Source organism: Mustela nivalis (genome assembly GCF_964662115.1).
Source record: "Mustela nivalis genome assembly, chromosome: 3".
Classification (NCBI taxonomy): Eukaryota; Metazoa; Chordata; class Mammalia; order Carnivora; family Mustelidae; genus Mustela; species Mustela nivalis.
The window spans coordinates 154,047,634-154,065,574 of NC_139022.1; the positions used below are offsets into that span (position 1 = coordinate 154,047,634).

The 17,941-nt window shown below is 41.7% G+C and overlaps 1 protein-coding gene across 3 annotated transcripts in view; it reads left to right on the forward strand.

Moving 5' to 3' along the window:
* Window positions 1-17,941, forward strand: part of ADAMTS12 (ADAM metallopeptidase with thrombospondin type 1 motif 12) — a 292,155-nt gene that overhangs the window by 99,550 nt on the left and 174,664 nt on the right. For all 3 annotated transcript variants that reach the window (XM_082724445.1, XM_082724446.1, XM_082724447.1), the window contains one exon: window positions 7,844-7,994. In XM_082724445.1, coding sequence (XP_082580571.1) covers window positions 7,844-7,994 — 151 coding nt within the window. The remainder of the gene's footprint in view (window positions 1-7,843; window positions 7,995-17,941) is intronic.

Here is a 17,941-nt window from a genome sequence, read left to right on the forward strand (position 1 = left end):
ACGTGAGCTACTGTGCATTTATTAAGTGCCAAGAAATGCGGTAAAACCTTCTGCTAGGCATTTTACCTACAATGGCTCTGAGAGTTATTACCCTGCAAATTAAGATTGGTGATGCCCCATTTTACAGATGAGAAAACTGTGACTCACTGTGTTGACTCATTTGACCAAGATCACACAGCTCAAGCTATTTCTAGTAAACCCTCTCATAACTTCTTGAGCTTATAAATTTTTTGGAATTCATTCCATCAGTTTTTTTGTTTTTGTTTTGCCTTTTTTTGGTTGTTTTTGTTTTTCTACTATTTAAACTCTGATCTGCCAGCCAGAGAGTGGGATGTGGTCTCATGTGTGTAAGGGTTGTGGTGGGCTTCTCTGAGAGCATGGCAGGGGTATGAGGACATGTAGGTTGACATTTCAGGGCTCTCAGGGAGACCACGCCTTGCAGAAGTGGAACCTTCTAGAAGTGGAGCAATTCCGGCCCTTCCATTTTGGTCTCAGGGCAATGGCAGCCCCCTCACGTAGCCCTTGTCCTGTTTCATTTTAATTCTGGCAAATGTTGGATTGTTTATAGCTACTTATCTCTCTAATTTCTCTGAAGTCTGAATCAGTAAATCGTTGTTTCCAAGCTGGCTCCCGGTTGACTTGATCTTAAAAAACAGACTGTTACAGTGAAATGTCACTTTCGTGGTTTTTCTTTTAAGGCAGGTCTTCAAATTTGCCTTGATTACAGTTCTGTCACTGTATGAAGCCTGTGCTATGGCTCTCTTTCTGTCATCAGCAGGTCTCTAGAAATTTGCAGTCCAGTGCAGCCATTGAGCACCTGTGGCTCTTTTAATTCAGGATAATAATTAAAGTTAAATGAGATTGGGTAAGAGGGTATTTCTATTTTTTTTTTTTTTTTTTTTTTTTTTTTTTGAGGAACCTCCGTACTGTTTTGTAGTGTGGCTGCACCAGTTTTCATTCCCACCAACAGTGCACGAGGATTCCTTTTTCTCTACCTCCCCACCAACACTTGCTATTTCTTATCTTTTGGAGAGTAGCCATTCTGATGGGTTTAAGATAATATTACCTCATTGTGGTTTTGATTTGTATTTCCCGGATGATGAGTCATGTTGAGCATCTTCTTGTGTGTCTGTTGCCATCTGTATGTCTTTGGAAAAATGTGTATTTAGGTCCTCTCCGCATTTTGTAATCATGTTTTTTTTTAGAGTTGAGTTGTAGAAGTTTTTTATATATTTTAGATACTAAACCCTTATTGGGTATATCATTTTTTAAGGTCAATTTTTATTTTTTATTTTTTACTATTTTATTTATTTATTTGTCAGAGAGAGAGAGATAGAGCACAAGCAGGGGGAGGGGCAGAGAGAGAACCCGACTCCCTGCTGAACAAGGAGCCCAATGTGATACTTGATCCCAGGACCTGGAGGTCATGACCTGAACCTAAGGCCCTTTTGTTTTGTTGATGGTTTCCTTCCATGCACAGAAGCTTTTTATTCTGATGTAGTTCCAGTAGTTTACTTTTCCTTTTGTTTTCCTTGCCTGAGGAGACATAGCTAGGAAAATGTCGCTACAGCTGATGTCAAAGAAATTACTGCTTGTGTGCTCTTCTAGGATTTTCATGGTTTCAGGTATCACATTTAGGTCTTTAATCCATTTTGAGTTTATTTTTGTGTGTGGTATCAGAAAGTTGTCCAGTTTCATTCTTTTGTATGTGGCCTCCCAGTTTTCCCAATACCATTTATTGAAGAGACTGTCTTTCCCCACTGTATATTCTTGCCTCCTTTGTCATAGATTGATTTACCATATGAGCAAAAGTTTGTTTCTGGGCTTTCTATTCTATTCCATTGATTTAGGTTTCCATTTGTGTGCCGGTACCATACTGTTTTGATTAATCCATCTTTGTAACATGTCTTGAAATCTGGAATTGTGTTACCTCCAGCTTTGTTCTATGGTTCTGCATATATTCTCTATAATTCTACTATTGGGTATTTACCCAAAAGAATGAAAACACAAATTCAAAAATGATAGAGGTACTCCTCTGTTTATTACAGTATTATTAATGGTATTTAAGATATGCAAGCAATCTAAATGTCTATTGATAGAGGAATGGATACACACACACTCACACAGAGAGAATATTACTCAGCTATAAAAAAGGATGAGATCTTGTTATTTGTGACAACATGGATGGACCTAGAGGATATGCTGCTAAGTGAAATAAGCTGGACTGAGGAAGAGAAATGCCATGTGATTTCACTCATATGTAGAAACTGACAACAAAACAAATGAGTAAAACAATAAGACAAACAAAAAGCAGAATCAGACCTTTGAATACAGAGGACAGAACTGATGATCGCCAGAGGGGCTGGGGCTGGGGGAATGGGAATAATGATGAAGGGGAGTGGGAAATACATGCTTCCAGTTATGAAATGAATAACTCACGGGAATAAAAGACACACAGCCTAGGGAATATGGTCACGGATATTGTAATAGGTTTAGATGATGACCATACTTATAGTAAGCAGCGCATAACGTATAGACTTCTTGACTCACTATGTTGTATACCTCTCGAATATACTCAAATATTTTTAAAAATAAAATTAAGTGAAATTAAAACTTCAGTTCTGCTATTACATCAGCCACATCTTAAATGCTCAGTAACAACATGTGGCTTGTGGCTATGAAATCGGATGGTGCAGATGTAAAATGTCTCCATCAACACTGGAAGTTTTATTGGGCTGCACTGGTCTAGAAGATAGGGACCAGGTGTGTACTGTTACAATATCTGCCCTACATATGGTTAACTACTGGGTGGAGGCACCAGAGGATGTCTTCTTGGCTTGAGCTTTACCTCTTCACACCCCATGAATTACTAGCACTAAGACTAATACGGAAAATCTTCATGAATCTATGAGATTACCTATCACTCTCCCCATTGGCTTAATGTGGGCCAGTCAGGGAGCTCCTGGGATCACATCAGGGGGTGTGGTATTCCTGGGGTAATCTTTCTAGTGGTCTTCCATCTATATTCTGAGGCTTCTATCATGTCTTAATCTCTGGTCCTGGTTTAGGGTCCTGGTTACATATTAAATGGTAAAATGCTTTTCCTGCTACAGACCAGCAGAAAAAGTTGATTCTGGAAGGCTAGCCTGGCTTTAGGACTGTGCCAAGTGTTTTGGACACCAAAGAAGCATAGTCTTCTGTGTCTGCCCTCCAGAAGCACTCACCCTCACTGGTCTTCAACTTCCCTGAACCATAGCACTGGAATCTGTAGCACTTAGGGAGGTACCCTCCCCCCCTCCCCCTAACCCAGATACACACATTGCTCAGGGGTTCTGTATATCAAATCTTGTCTTCCTGGCTGCATTATAAACCTAGAAGTTGATATACCCCTCTTGGAGTTCTTAGCATAGGCCTGGCCAAGTGATAGATACAGATGGATAATCAATAAGGATAATTGTGGGGGTGTATTTTACCCTCTTTCCTGTGTATTATAATGGGCAACAGGTGGTATCTTTTCCAGTGATTCATGCAATGTGATGGAGTACCTTGGCTATCTCTATCCCAAACCAATATGTTGCTCCTGTTGTCTTTGTCCCTATGAGAAGGAAAAGTTGATCTGGTAACTTCAGAAATTTTCAAATGAAAAGGAATTTCTTTCCAGGACAGGTTGATGAGTTTTGGCAGCACTGTTTCATTGTACAACTCCAGGGGGTGCCATTCACAGCTTTTTCTTACGTGAACAGCAGCCCCTTGAGCTGCATAACCCAGGGCTCTGAGTATTGGAACTGATTTAGTAATTCTTTCTTATGCCTTTTCCAATACTATTGTTGGTACCCTTCAGTCTGCTAGGTGTTATTTGTGGTAAAACTGGAAGGCATGTCAGCATAGGTTAGATGACTCTTCAGGGTCTCTAGGCTGTGTGATTCTAGAACACTATTCACAAGTTCCTTATTAGACACTGCCAGTTTCCCATTGGACCCCAAATCATCACACTGATGCAAGTATAATGTCAGTTACATCAAGATGACTTTGATGGGAGGTGGAGAAGAGGTTGTAGGTTTCTTAATCCGAAACTGGGGAAAATAAGTTGGTTCTGAGGAGTCTGTGAAAGTCCTTCCCCCACTCTCCTTAGCAGAGAGCAGTAGAGGTTCAATGTCACTGCCTCACACCAAGGTGGCTCAACTCTTTGTCTCATGCTTACCTAGTTGGGCTTATCTGATGAGTAGAAAGCAATCTGAAGAGTCTGATTTAATGGACTTTAAGAAATCCACCTGTCGGGGCGCCTGGGTGGCTCAGTGCGTTAAACCTCTACCTTGAGCTCAGGTCATGATCTCAGGGTCCTGGGATTGAGCCCCGCATTGGCCTCTCTGCTCGGCAGGGAGTCTGCTTTCCTTCCTCTCTCTCTGCCTGTCTCTTTGCCTACTTGTGACTCTATCAAATAAATAAATAAAATATTAAAAAAAAATAAGGAAAGAAATGCACCTGCCTTAAAATCTTTTCCATCCATCCCTAACACTTGAAATGAACTAGTAGACATTTTGTGTGTGTGTGTGTCAAATAATACTTCCTATAAAAATTAAAGATGGACTTCAAGTTAATATATTAGAGTTAAAAATCAGAATAATGGTTACCTTTGTGGGGGTGGGGACGGTATTGGCTGGTAGGGGAATGGAGAACTTCTCAGCTGCTGCGAATGTTCTGTTTCTCTATTTAGATGTTCACCTATCGAAGATTTATAGGACTTTACAGTTATGATTTGTATATCCTTTTGTATGCTTATGAATCTTCAAAATAAAGTTTATTTAAAACAATTCTTGGGGCGCCTGGGTGGCTCAGTCAGTTAAGCAGCTGCCTTCAGCTCAGGTCATGATCCCAGGGTCCTGGGATCGAGTCCCGTATTGGGGCTCCCTGCTCAGCAGAGAGCCTCCTTCTCCCTCTCTCTCTGCCTGCTGCTCTGCCTACTTGTGCTCTCTCTCTCTCTCTCACTCTCTCTGTGTCAAATAAAAAAAAATCTTAAAAAAAACAAAACAGTTCTTCGACGATGGCCTCAGGAAGCATTCACAGATATTTATGACTTAGTTAAAGTAAGGAAGGGAGTTTCTTTCTGAAGGGGAGTCGGCAGTGTGCTGGGAGTACTGGAGCCTGACACAGAGGAGTAGATGACAGTGGAGAGAAGGGGCAGATTGGCCCTCCTCCAGCTTCTGCTGGGGTTCATTCTGCCCTGGCACATCTGGGAAGAGAGTACAAGCCCCTGGTGAATTGGATACTTTTTTAAATTTTTTTAGTCCAGCCCCTGTTCTTCAAAGATGTCAGAAAGGTAAGCAGGTTAGAGAGAACACTGGAGTGAAGAGTGCCTCTTCCCAACCTGGTAACGGGAGATGCGGATTCTCGGGGGGCCAGTTCGCATCAGGAAAGCAGAGAGCCGGCCCTTCATTTGGAAAGCAAACCATAGACGAGTTCTTCCAGCATAACCTGGCTCTGGTTAGGTGAGAAAACTCCAATGAACCACGGCCACCTGGATACTCGCTGTCGAAAGCTCTGTGTCTCCGTATTGAGGCAGAGAAGAGGCGCAGAGCTCTGCCAAGAAATCTCCTCTCACTCTCCTCCAGACCAGTGGCTGTCTCTTCATCCCCTCTTCTTCTGCGTGGCACCCACATGGGGTCCATGCGTGTGAGCGGGTGTCCTGCTTCCCCTCTTGCTGGAGAGTCAGCCCGCTCCCCAAGGTGTCACCGTCCAGCCTCTGAGAAATATTTAGACTGGATATTTAGGTGATTTCCAGGTGCCAGACTGGCCTCGTGGAGGAATGCAGATGAAAGTAAGCCTGTAGGAAAATGCTGGCTTGGCTTTGAGGCATTCTCATTCATGTTGCCCATAAATAGTTATTATGTTCGCAGCCACAGCCCCGTCTGTTTCTTCAGTACCACCTGGGTCCAAAATTTGAGGTGAAAGAAATGCCAATAAATTCTTGTCGGTGAATGTTTTTTCTTCAGGGACCTCCGTATTGGGTTGACAGCAGTTGTACAAAGGGACCCTGCACCAGGCTTCCCTGAGGAGTCTTTGAGTTCTCCTTGTTTCTATGGAACAAATGAGCTTTTTCAGCAACAGGCTTACATTCTCCTCATGTCCCTCCTCTTTGTCTCAGAGCAGAAACGGAACCAAATCCCAGCACTGTGCAAGGCTGTTCGCAGCTATATTATTACAGTCTGGGTCTTGTCAGCTCTTTGTGCCCTATGGGATTCCTCGGAGAAAACATTCCCACCCTATGTTTGTCAAGTACTTCGCATGGCACTTTCATAAGCCTTAGCTCCTTTGATTCCTCAAGCAGCCCTGGGAAGTAGTGGGCATCACTCCTCTGGGAGGTTGGGTGACCTCCTCCAAGTCACACAGCCGTTCTTACAACCGCCAGTAAGTGTGCCCCCCCCTTTTCCCCCTGTTCCTTGTGTTATTAAAGGTATTTCAACATCAGTAATCAAAACAGGAAGCCAATTGTGAGATTTATGTTAAGATCTGGTTATGTTACTGGTCCGATGAAGCAAACGTTTTGGAAAGTCGTCCGAGTTAGGGACTGTCCAGAGAGAGCAGCCTCCTTTCATGGAGCCCCTCTTGCCTTTTGAGTGTGGGGGCTGCTCATTGGACTCAGGCTGCTCATTGGACTCAGGCTGCAGAGCAGGGCAGCCCTGGCTTGCTGAGGTGTGGTGAGGGGGCTTGAACTTGGAAGCCTTCACAGTTTCCCTGAGCCCCCAGTTTTTTCAGATTTGCTTTTGCAAATGTATTATTCACTGAATGGCTATCTTGACTCTAATACAACGAAATGACATAAAATTTGGAAAGAGACTAATGGTAGTTAAGACTAGGAGCCTTTTCTAAGAACTTCACATGTATTATTAACTCATTTGGTTTTCATAACAAGCCTTGATTACCCCCATATTTCACTGCCCAAAGTCACAGTGCTTATAACTGGGGGAGCTGGGATTGAATCTTGTTGAAGTCCATTGTCTGAGCTCCTGATCAGTAGGTCTTCTAGGGATAATTCTTTTTTTCATTAATACAAAATTCAGATCCTGAGCCCTAAGTCCCCCCAAGAGGATCATTGGCAAAGGAGTTCTCTAAACATCTCAAATGGGCCCTAAGAAATTTTCTTGAAGAGAAGAGATAGTTGTAGCAATAGCACTTCTAGACCTGACCTCCAGAAAGAGTGGAGTTGGTTCTGAGGGGTCTGTGAAAGTCCTTCATCAAAGGGCTTTTTCTAGCCCTTCACTGATTCCCATATCTGTGAATGAGAATGCCCCCTGGAAACTGACAGAGGACAATGCACTGTGAACTCCTGGAAGTCTAGTCCCAGATTTCTTTGTTTCTTTGTTTCCATGAGAGCATTATGGCAAAAACACTTCAAGCAGTTGAGTGAACATGTAGCTGGACTCCTCCCATACAGGTTCCCAAAAGCTGTCCATGGAATACGGCTTATAGATACCAACTCCATAATAGGGCAACTGGGAAGCATTGGTTCTTAATTTAAGATTCACAGCAGTGGGTTTTAAAGGCAGGGCAATGAACTTGCAACATTGCATGCCATGTTTTGGATACATGTGTATAGGTACCCTTTTTTCATTGGAGCCTCAGCGGAATCCATGACCCCCAAACACTGAATAACTGTGACTACAAAGACATCTCATTAACTTATTTATGTGTAGCTTTTCTGTGAGATAAGATGGAAGATTCTGAAAGCACTGGTATTACGGGTTTTAAGGGATTATCATGATCTATGTACTTTGCACTTTACTAATTTTCTCCGCATAGATATGGAATGGATTCAAGTAGACCTTTGTATTCTGTATATTTACAGACTGGGTTTTTCCATCTACCCCATGGAGACTTCTTCATTGAGCCTGTCAAAAAGCATCCACTGGCTGAAGGAGAATACCACCCACACATCATTTACAGGAAGCCGAGGCAGAGACCTCCAGAGAAGGAGGAACCAACCTGTGGATTAAAGGGTATTGTGACTTGAATCTCCTCACCTCGTTGTACAGTCTGTTTTGTTCCATTATTGTTCTGCTACAACATGACCTGCTCTTACTCACATCTGTTATCTCTTCCCCCTTTCTGTTGCCACAGAGTATGTGCCCTTGTAGGAATAATCTATATGCCAGTCTCTTCATGTTCTTAATGGGAAGGGGAAAAGGCATCACCCACATCTTTGCCACATTAATTGATGATATTCATCATGATGAATTGTTTGTTCTTTAAACTCTTTGAATTCCTTAGAAGATGATAGTCTAAACTAAAGACAATGAGTTTCACTATTAGCAAAATTATAATACTTTAGGGTGGACTATTACCAAACTGCTTGTCATATCCGCACATGAAAGGCAGATTTCAAGGTGTGATGATGCTGATGTGCGAAGAGAAACTGAAAGAATTATCAACACTTTATCAGGTGATGAATTCAGCAAAGCTTCTTTTGGCTGCCTTTTGTTTGTAGTTCACTGACATATGTTCCCTGCCCCTCGACTCAAGAGGGATCTGAATTGGATTGCAGACAGGTCTGCCTTGTACCAAATAGTTTCAGGTAGTTTTCAGAGGTGAATTGACCCAAGTTATTTCCTTGCAATTCCCATATTCTCTCTGATTCGTATGCTATAATAATCTATGCATAAAGGACCACTGGAAATTGAGACATTTTCTTAAATATGGTACAGTTTCTCCTTTCTTCAGAGGAAAAAAAAAATAATGGGCTGGGGGACAGTTAACAAAAGGAATCCATAATATTATTTCTATGTCTTAAGGATTTGGGTTTCATGGACCTCCGTGGGAAAATAGATTTGCTAATCTAGACGGATTCTAATAAAGATTTGAGAGGACTCAGAATTTTGCAAGCAGGAGAAGGAAAGAATAAGGGTACAAGTCATTTCTTTATAGACTTCACCCAGACCCTGGGATAGATGGTAACTTTCCTGGGAGTTTCTTCTGTGATCTTAGCAGAGTATGTAAACAAGAAGAAATTTTGAGTCTGTAATGTTTCCTGTACACAAAAATGGACAGCTGGTTACATTCCTTAACTTTAGGAAGCTGTTTCAATTTCATCCTGAATTAGATAACAGACTGTCTAATTCTCCTTATAGCAAAAGCTAAGAGAAGGGAAGAGATTCTTCTTCTGGATGGTCTGATTGATTAAGTTACCAACTTAGTCTCTATGTGAAATTTTAGGGCTCCAATCTAATCACTTGAAGAATTTCCCAATTCCTGTTACACAGTGGATGATGGGATAAAACTTTGTGTGATTCACTCTTTTTGAGATCACTGGGTCATCAGTATGGCAGAGCATGTTACTAGGGCGGTGAGTGAACTTGGCCAGAGAATTGCTTCCCTAGCCACAGTTGTGCTATGGAATAAGTTAGGTTATTCCTCATGTACCCAACGTGAACACCTTCTCTTTGAGGTAGACTTGATTAATAATGAACTGAGAATGGCATATATTTCATCTTAAAGGCAAAAGGGATGGGTAGGAAAAAGTAGGGTTTATGAATGTCATGTCCCCATTAGGTCACATACCATACCTCAGCCTTAGTGCTTGTCATACCATTTTCTTATTCATTCTCCACCAACCCTAAGACTTACCATTTCTTTGGAAACTTCTCTGATTAATCCCATTTGGAACAGTCTTTGCATTGTGAATTTCTCTACACATATCTTCTAAAAAATCCTGTCTTAAACTTGCTTAAATCTTCACAATATCAGAATTGAATAGATAGCTCTGTTGGAAGGACACTTAAGGTGCCATAATGCAGCCCATTTTTTTTCACCAAAGAAGCAGTGTGACTCAGAGAAGGGAGTGAACTTTCAAAACCATGAAGGTGGGAGGTGTTCAGAATATGGTCAAGCTTAGATGTCAAGGTTCTGTTATATCTTGGGCTTTATACTCCCTCATGGTTATCTTTATGTCTTCTTTGAATATATAAATCTTATTTTATCAGCTGTCTTGAAAGCCCCATTAAGGTAGGTCCCTTCCCAAACAGTATGTATCATAGTGTAATGTGAAAAGGAGAAGTTTAGTAAATCACCGGAATGAAACGAAGAGTGATTGATAACCAAATAGATGAGACTAAAGTATACTAGCCTCTCCTCTATATAACATTGATAGAAAGAAAAAGGAAGTGTGCATTTTCTAGAAGTTGACAAGTGTCCATCATTTGTGACCATCTCTGTTCCATGGACAGTAAACATGATTTAATACCTAAATGATAGATAGAGATTCAAGAATAATCTAATGTGCTTGTGAATATTCTTAAAATATACGTGACCTTTGGATTTTACAAATCTTGGTATATTGAAATGGACTTGGTCTTGCTAAACAAGGTAATTGCATTGTTCTTAGACCACGTTACCCTGCAGAAATGATGGAATTAACTGACAGTGTCCATGTCATTAGCCAGCATTAAGGTACACTTTATACTTAGGTCAGCTGGTGTTGCAAAGTTGAATTACTGTGATTATATCAAGAAAGATCCTATTTACTTGTGTAAAATATTCTGTCTTTGTTATGTTTAAAGCTGGAACACCTTTGGTATTGAAAAAAGATGTCCTTTAAAAAAGCTCTAGTTGTTCAGGAAGGAAAATGTGTGAATTACTTTCCTCTAAAATGTGTCCCTTTACTTATGTTGATCTCGCATATAGAAAGGTGGCCAGGAGTTTCACAGTGGGTCCCTTATTATTATGGTCTGAAAGTTCATTTGATTAAACTCTCAAGAAATTCATTTTATTGACGTTGGCAATTTCCTTTATCTCAGGCTTTTGTTTTTTTATCAGGAACATAGACTGGGACTTGAGTGGCTATTAGATGGAAGTATCAAGGGGAACTATGGTTTTAGGAAGCTAGGGAGGGGGAATTAACACCAGTCGGATCAGATGCTACCTGGCTACCAGTTTGTCTGTGGCAGAAAGGGATCTCGGCAGGTAAGATCAGAGTTTGAGATTTCGTACATTAGGACTCTAGGCTAGGAACATGGGATCTGGTTCCTGACATGCATTTTTGAGTTCAAAATTTATTCATTTAGCAATTATCTATTGGGTATATTCTTTATGGCTGGTACTCTCCTAGGTTTTATGGGTTCATATGTGAATATGATATAATTCTTGGTCTTCAGAGCTGACAGCCTGGATATAGGACATGGGTAAGTAGGGATCTGGTCCAGATTTTATCAGTATATGATAAGACCATGAAGGGAGATGAAATCTTAATGCATGTATTGGGCTTTTTGTCACTCTGCCTTACGTTTGCCCAAGGACAAGTAGCTGTAATTCATTCATTTTCCCTGCTGTAACTGTATTCCATTATGTGAATCTTTCACTTGTCCAACCTCCTGTGAGTAGATCTGTAGTGCTTCCAGTTTGGAGCTATTATATATTATGTTGTAAAGACTCTTCTTGAAAATGTTTCTTAGGATTCAAGTCCATAGGGTTATCCTACATATATACCAAGTAGTAGAATGCATATCTCCTAGGATATTTACATCTGGCTTGACTGGATGATGCCACTTATTTTCCATAGTTGATGTTCAAGTGCAGTGAGTGAGAGTTCCCACTGTTCCATATTCTGTCCAATACATGCTGTCCTCACTTTTAAATTTGGCCGCTCTAGTGGACATGAAGTGCTACCGCTCTATGCTTAATGTTGAACTTCAACCTCTTTGTTAGGGAGTTGAGCCCCAGATCTATGGCTTATGGTGATAGATTCTCCATGAATAGTTCTACCTAGAGTGGAATCCCAGAGAACCAGCTTTAGGTTTGCTTACTCATTTCTTCATTTTCTGGTTCGCTTTTTCACTTAGTCTCTGATCTGACTTTTCAACTTGTCTTTTTTTCCTCCAGAGCAAAAGTGAGCAGCAGATATCTCACGTCTGCAACTAGCTGTGTGTATCAATCAGGGTTCAGCTAGAGAAGCAGAACCAGTAGGAGATCTAATGAGGATATTTATTGCAGGAAATTGGTTACCACAGTAGTGGGGGCTGGCTAGCAAACCCCAAATCCAGGACAGGCCATCAGGAAAGGCAGGTTGCTGGTGTCAGGCCTGGGCTAAAGCAGCTGTCCAAGGCAGAGTTTTCCTAGAAAGTCTCAGCTCTATTCTTAAGGTCTTTTAGTTGATTAAATCAGGCCTACAGATTATCAAGAATAATTCTCTTTACTTTGGCTTTTCTAAAGCCAACAGATAAAGGACTTTAATTTACATCTGTGAGACACCTTTTCACAGCAACACCCAGATCAGTGTTTGATGGAGTATGGGGGACAGCAGCCTAGTCAAGGGGACACCTAGAAAAGATCATCACGGTCCATCTTTTGCTTTTCTCACCAAATTTCTCCTTACTTATATTTGTTTTTCTTTTTTCTATTTTTGGACTCTGAAGATTTCTTCCCTTTTTGATGCTTATTCGGGGCTTAACACGGAGAAATCAGTCTTGAGCAAGATTTCTTATGGAAGTCATTTGGAAATTTGTGAGTTGTCTTTTAAATGGCACGCACAGACATTACCAAATACTAACAAATGTTTTAAATGTTATACCATTAACAATAGCTCATTAGAATAATCAGCATATCAGATCACTAATCAATGTAGTAAGTGCAGGGTGAATGGTTCTGATTTTATGGAAATCCACTTAGTTAATTCTAAATCACTGCCATACTCTATACTGGTTCTAAAGCACACAAGTTGTTTGTTTGTTTTGGTTAACAACAAACTTTCTTTTTTTTTTTTAAAGACTATTTATCTGACAGAGAGAGATCACAAGGAGGCAGACAGGCAGGGAGAGAGAGGGGAAGGTGGAAGCAGGCACCCCGCAGAGCAGAGAGCCCAATGTGGGACTCGATCCCAGGACCCTGAGATCATGACCTAAGCTGAAGGCAGATGCTTAACCCACTGAACCACCCAGCCGCCCCAACAGCAAACTTTCTGAGTAGAGTCTGCCTGAGACTTGTCGTGAAATTCCGGATTACCTGATTGCCTTATGATTATAGCCACTCCACAGTGATCCATACCTGACTTTGCTGTGAGGTAGTTAACATTTTAATTGTTATTCTGTCCTTTTTTTCCTCTTAGTGAGATGGCCTGTTGGTTTTGATTACTGGCTTTCAGAACTGGTGGGAAGATGGGTGAAGCGGTTCAAGCTTTTACCCATGAGAGGGATGAGAGGACTGTTGGGGAGAATTTGGGGAAATACATAATGCGTAAATGTGCGGAAAGAGAAATTGGCAACCCGTTTCTTTTGTTTGCTTAGTAAAATCTAAGACCAAGACCATAGGGACTCAAAGCACCCGTTGTCTCTGTGCTGCAGCGGCTTGGTAGCTCTGAGAGACTCCTGGATCCGGTCAGAAGCCTTTCCTCATGAGCCAGGCCTCACCACGGACTCCCCGCCTCGCATTTCCTCACTACTTGACAGCTCTTTGCCTTTTCCATCATCAATTCAGGGCCATAGGCTCCCACGTTCTGAACATATCATATCTATTTGGAGCTTATCATTCCAAACATAGCATTTGCCTTTCTGAACTAGTTTTTATTCCTCAAAAAAGCCTTGCTTTTCCTTAGCCCTTGTGTTTAGGTTCCTTCTGTCTGAAACCTGTTTTCCCCAGAAGCTTTACTGAATTACTTCTGTTTTTTTGTTTTTTATTTCTTTTTTTTTGTTTTGTTTTGCTTTTTAGGACTTACGCATAGCTTCCTTTAGAAAACCTTCTTGGCTCAATCTGCATTAGATGTCTCTCCTCTGACTCTTAACACCAGCTTCCCCTATGTCAGGCTCTATCATATGATGAAAATCTGTCTGTGTCCTTCTCTGCACTGTAAGCTTAACGGAGCTGAGAATCATGTCTGTTCATTCACAAGCTTGTCTCCAAGATCTGAGAGAGTTCCCAGCTAGGGGTGGAATCAGAAATGCTGAACTTGGAAGTACTGAGTTTCTGGACCATCTCTGATGCATTTGGCAACTTATTACAAGCTTGTATTTAGCTATATGGAACACGTTTAACTTCTGAGAATACCCAGACTTGCCTAAAGAAATTTAGTAGACATGCTGATGCCTGAACATTGAAGAGAAGTTTGCATAAGACAAAACGTGGCTGTGGTTGGGACTCTTGGCCCAAGGTTGTAGCTGAAAGTGACTACTTCAGATTTTGATTTTAGAATAAAAGAGGGTGGATGGGTAAGAGAAAGCAAGTGACGTTCATTCCCTCGGCAAGCTCCACCAGGCACCGTTCTAGGAACTGGGGATGCAGGGGCGAACAGATCACTGACCGAGGCAGGAATATAGAGACAGTGAGGCGTGGGAGCCTAAGGCAGGCAGGAGAGGGGAGCTCTCCAGGGAGAGGCACAGAAGAGCAAGTACCTTGGAAGATAAGAGGGCTGAGCCGTCATTTGCATCTGACACAAGGATTTTCAGCTTCCTGTGGAGAGTTGGGAGGACAATTCTCAGCTGCTCCTGGAGGCAGATTTCAGGTATCCTTTCAAAAGCTGCTTCCTTGTGAGTCTTCTCCCCTTACATGGTTGGCCCTAGGAGGACTGATGAGTTCTGAAAGGTCACCCTGCGTTTTGATGTGGTCCCTGGAGTCTTCTACCTTCCTGCCTCCCCACCTCCCTCTCCTTCCCTGCCCCGTAGATGTTCCTTCAGATGGGCTCACCTCAGGGCTTATGCACTTACTGTTCCCTCCACTGGAACATGCGCCCTCTCTCCCTTGCCCCCGCCATTTCTTCATGGCTTATTCTCTCCCATTGCTCAGGTCACTGCTCAGATTCACACAATCAGAGAAGACTTTCTGATCACCATCTAACATAGGAGTCTTTCCGTCACTGTGTAAACTCTATATCCTACTTTCTCTATTTTCAGAGCATTTGTCATCACTTGATGTCACTCACCTATGTATTCGTTATTGTCTGTCTTCCCCCAACTAGAATGTAGATACCCTGAAGGCACACACTACCTCACTTTTGTTCTCTGATGTATCCCCACTGCCCGGCACAGAGCCTGCCATAGTAAGCACCTAGTAAATGTTGAGTGAATGAGTGAGTAAATGAATGAACGTAGCTTCATTCATGATAATCCTGTAGAACTTGTAGTCCGTTTCCAGCACTAGACTCATCTTTGTACCAAGGATACTTGTATCCTAAATATTGAGCCCAGTGTCTGATCCTCATAGTTTGTTGATAAATGTTTGTCCACTGAATGAGTGAATGATGTGTACTTCCAAAAGGGTCCTGCAGGTGTGAGCAAACATTTAACCTCACCAAGGCTGGGGGTCCAAGCATACCAAGAGTGCTCTGAGTCACTGAGGGAAAGCAAATATGTTCCCTGGGAAGCAGCTAATGTTAACTATGTATTTGTTTCACTGCTTGATTAATGTCAGTGTTTGTGGAAACAAACATTCCCACCCCCATATAGTCCCATTTCAGTGTAGCAGCTGGAAGTCTCATAAATAACCATGAAATTTTCTCTATGGGGAAGGAAGTTTACTTGTTAGATTTGAAATAAAATATTTGAGGAAATTATGAGTGCATTTTAAGCTTCAAATTCTCTCCTCCAAAGGCAGAAAAGTGGATCCCTAGGGTATTTTCTGGGCCAATAAGCCAAAGCTTAGAAAGTTCCAGAATTTAATTTACATGAGTGTGTGTGCCATTGGTTGACCTTTCTCCCTCCGGGATATATTAATTTGCTGTTTCTATGGGCTGGATACTAAGTGACACAGCTCTGAACATGGCAGGTTGGACTCTGCCCTCATGGACTTACAAGTTTGAAGGAAAAGAGTTTAACAAAAATTGTAAAAATAGCACACATGAGCATTGTGACAAATGCCATAAGAGTGTATAGAAGAGAATCCCAGTATGATCAGGAGCGTTAAAGAAGGTCTGTCTGAGAGAAGCCATAGACTGGTTATAAATTCTTATGGAGCCATTTTCCTTGAGATCATTTCTATGGAACATCAGCATTTAAGGAATGGTATCTGTTAGGGATTATATTGTATCCCCCGAAATTCCATTGTTGAAGTTCTAAGTCTTGGTACCTCAGAACGTAACTACATTTGGAGATAGGATCTTTAAAGAGGTAAATGAATTAAAATATGATCATTAAGGTGGGCCCTAATTAAATATGGTGTCATTAGAAGAAGAGGGTATTTGGACACAGATACATACAGCCAAGACCATGTGAAGACATAGGGGGAGGATGGTCATCTTCAAGCCCAGAAGAGAGTCCTCAGAAAGAAAGCAGGTTGCTAACACCCTGATCTTGAACTTCTAGCCTTCAGGATTGTGAGGAAATAAATTTCTGCTGTTTAAGCTACTCAGCCCGTGGTACTTTGTTCTGGTGGCCCTAGCAGATTAATAAGAGCAATGATGTGTTAGCTTACCTGCATGGCGATCCTCTAGTTATTTCAAGCTGTGAGGAGTTGGTTATGCTGCATGAAGAACAGAAGACTGTACACACAACAATAAAGTGTAGTCGGGACTGGCTATAAGGTGTGTGACTGGTGTGGCCACACAGGTTCATGCTCAGAAGAGCGGCACTCCATGGTAGCCATCTTGAAATTCTTAATGATTTTATCTTTATCTCTTGTGCTTTGCAAGTGAAGACTAATCAGACAATGTAGCATGTGCTGTGGGCCTGGAGCCTCAGCCCCTACATGTTCTTGCCTCTGGCCACCTCTCTGCCTTCCCAGGATGGGTTCTCAGCCAGCTTTACTTTCTACTCTGACTACACTGCCACGTGAGCCTGTCTGGGCAGTGACCAGGGCACACCAATGTGGGGAGGCCTGCTTCCATGGCTGTCTTCCGCCCCTGGGGGAGTCTGCATGCACAGGAGGAGGTTCAAGAGTGAGTGTCCTACAGTGTCTTGGGATGAGGCACGGCAACAGTCCTCTCCATCCTAAGCTGGCATTTGGTAGATGACTGGAAAGGGACCGCTTATCCACTTCCCATTCAGGTACTGAACTTCTCCTGATGTGGTATTTGTAATCCCATGGGGTCATCTCCCCGGGTAGCTTGAGGTCATGGGCTATAAAGGAAAGACTGACTTCTCTGCCCCTGCCCAGGACCCTATGTTTTCTTTTTGTCTTGCACTATACAAATCACGGCCCTGGGTTTACAGTTGCTTTGCTGGCAAAAAATTAAAGTGAATCTGACACATATTAATGGTACTCCCAAGACTGCTGCAGCGGATATGATACTTTATATGGAAAACTCAAAAGACTCCATTGTAAAACTGCTAGAACTCACACAGGAATTTAGTAAAGTGTCAGGATATAAAACCAATGCACAGAAATCATTTGCATTTCTATATACCAACAGTAAGACAGAAGAAAGAAAAATTAAGGAGCCAATCCCATTTACAATTGCACCCCAAACCATAAGATACATAGGAATAAACCTAACCAAAGAGGCAAAGAATCTGTACTCAGAAAACTATTAAGTACTCATGAAAGAAATTGAGGAAGACACAAAGAAATGGAAAAATGTTCCATGCTCATGGATTGGAAGAACAAATTTTGTGAAAATGTCTATGCTACCTAAAGCAATCTACAAGTTTAATGCAATCCCTATCAAAATACCATCAACTTTTTTCAAAGAAATGGAACAAATAATCCTAAAATTTGTATAGAACAGGAAAATACCCCGAATAGCCAGAAGAATGTTGAAAAAGAAAACTAAAGTTGGCAGCATCACAATTCTGGACTTCAAGCTCTGTTACAGAGCTGTAATCATCAAGACAGTATGGTCCTGGCACAAAAACAGTGGAACAGAATAGAGAGCCCAGAATTGGCCCCTCAACACTATGGTCAACTAATCTTTGACAAAGCGGGAAAGAATGTCTAATGGAAAAAACACAGTCTCTTCAACAAATGGTGTTGGGAAAATTGGACAGCCACATGCAGAAGAATGAAAACTGGACCATTTCCTTATACCACACAC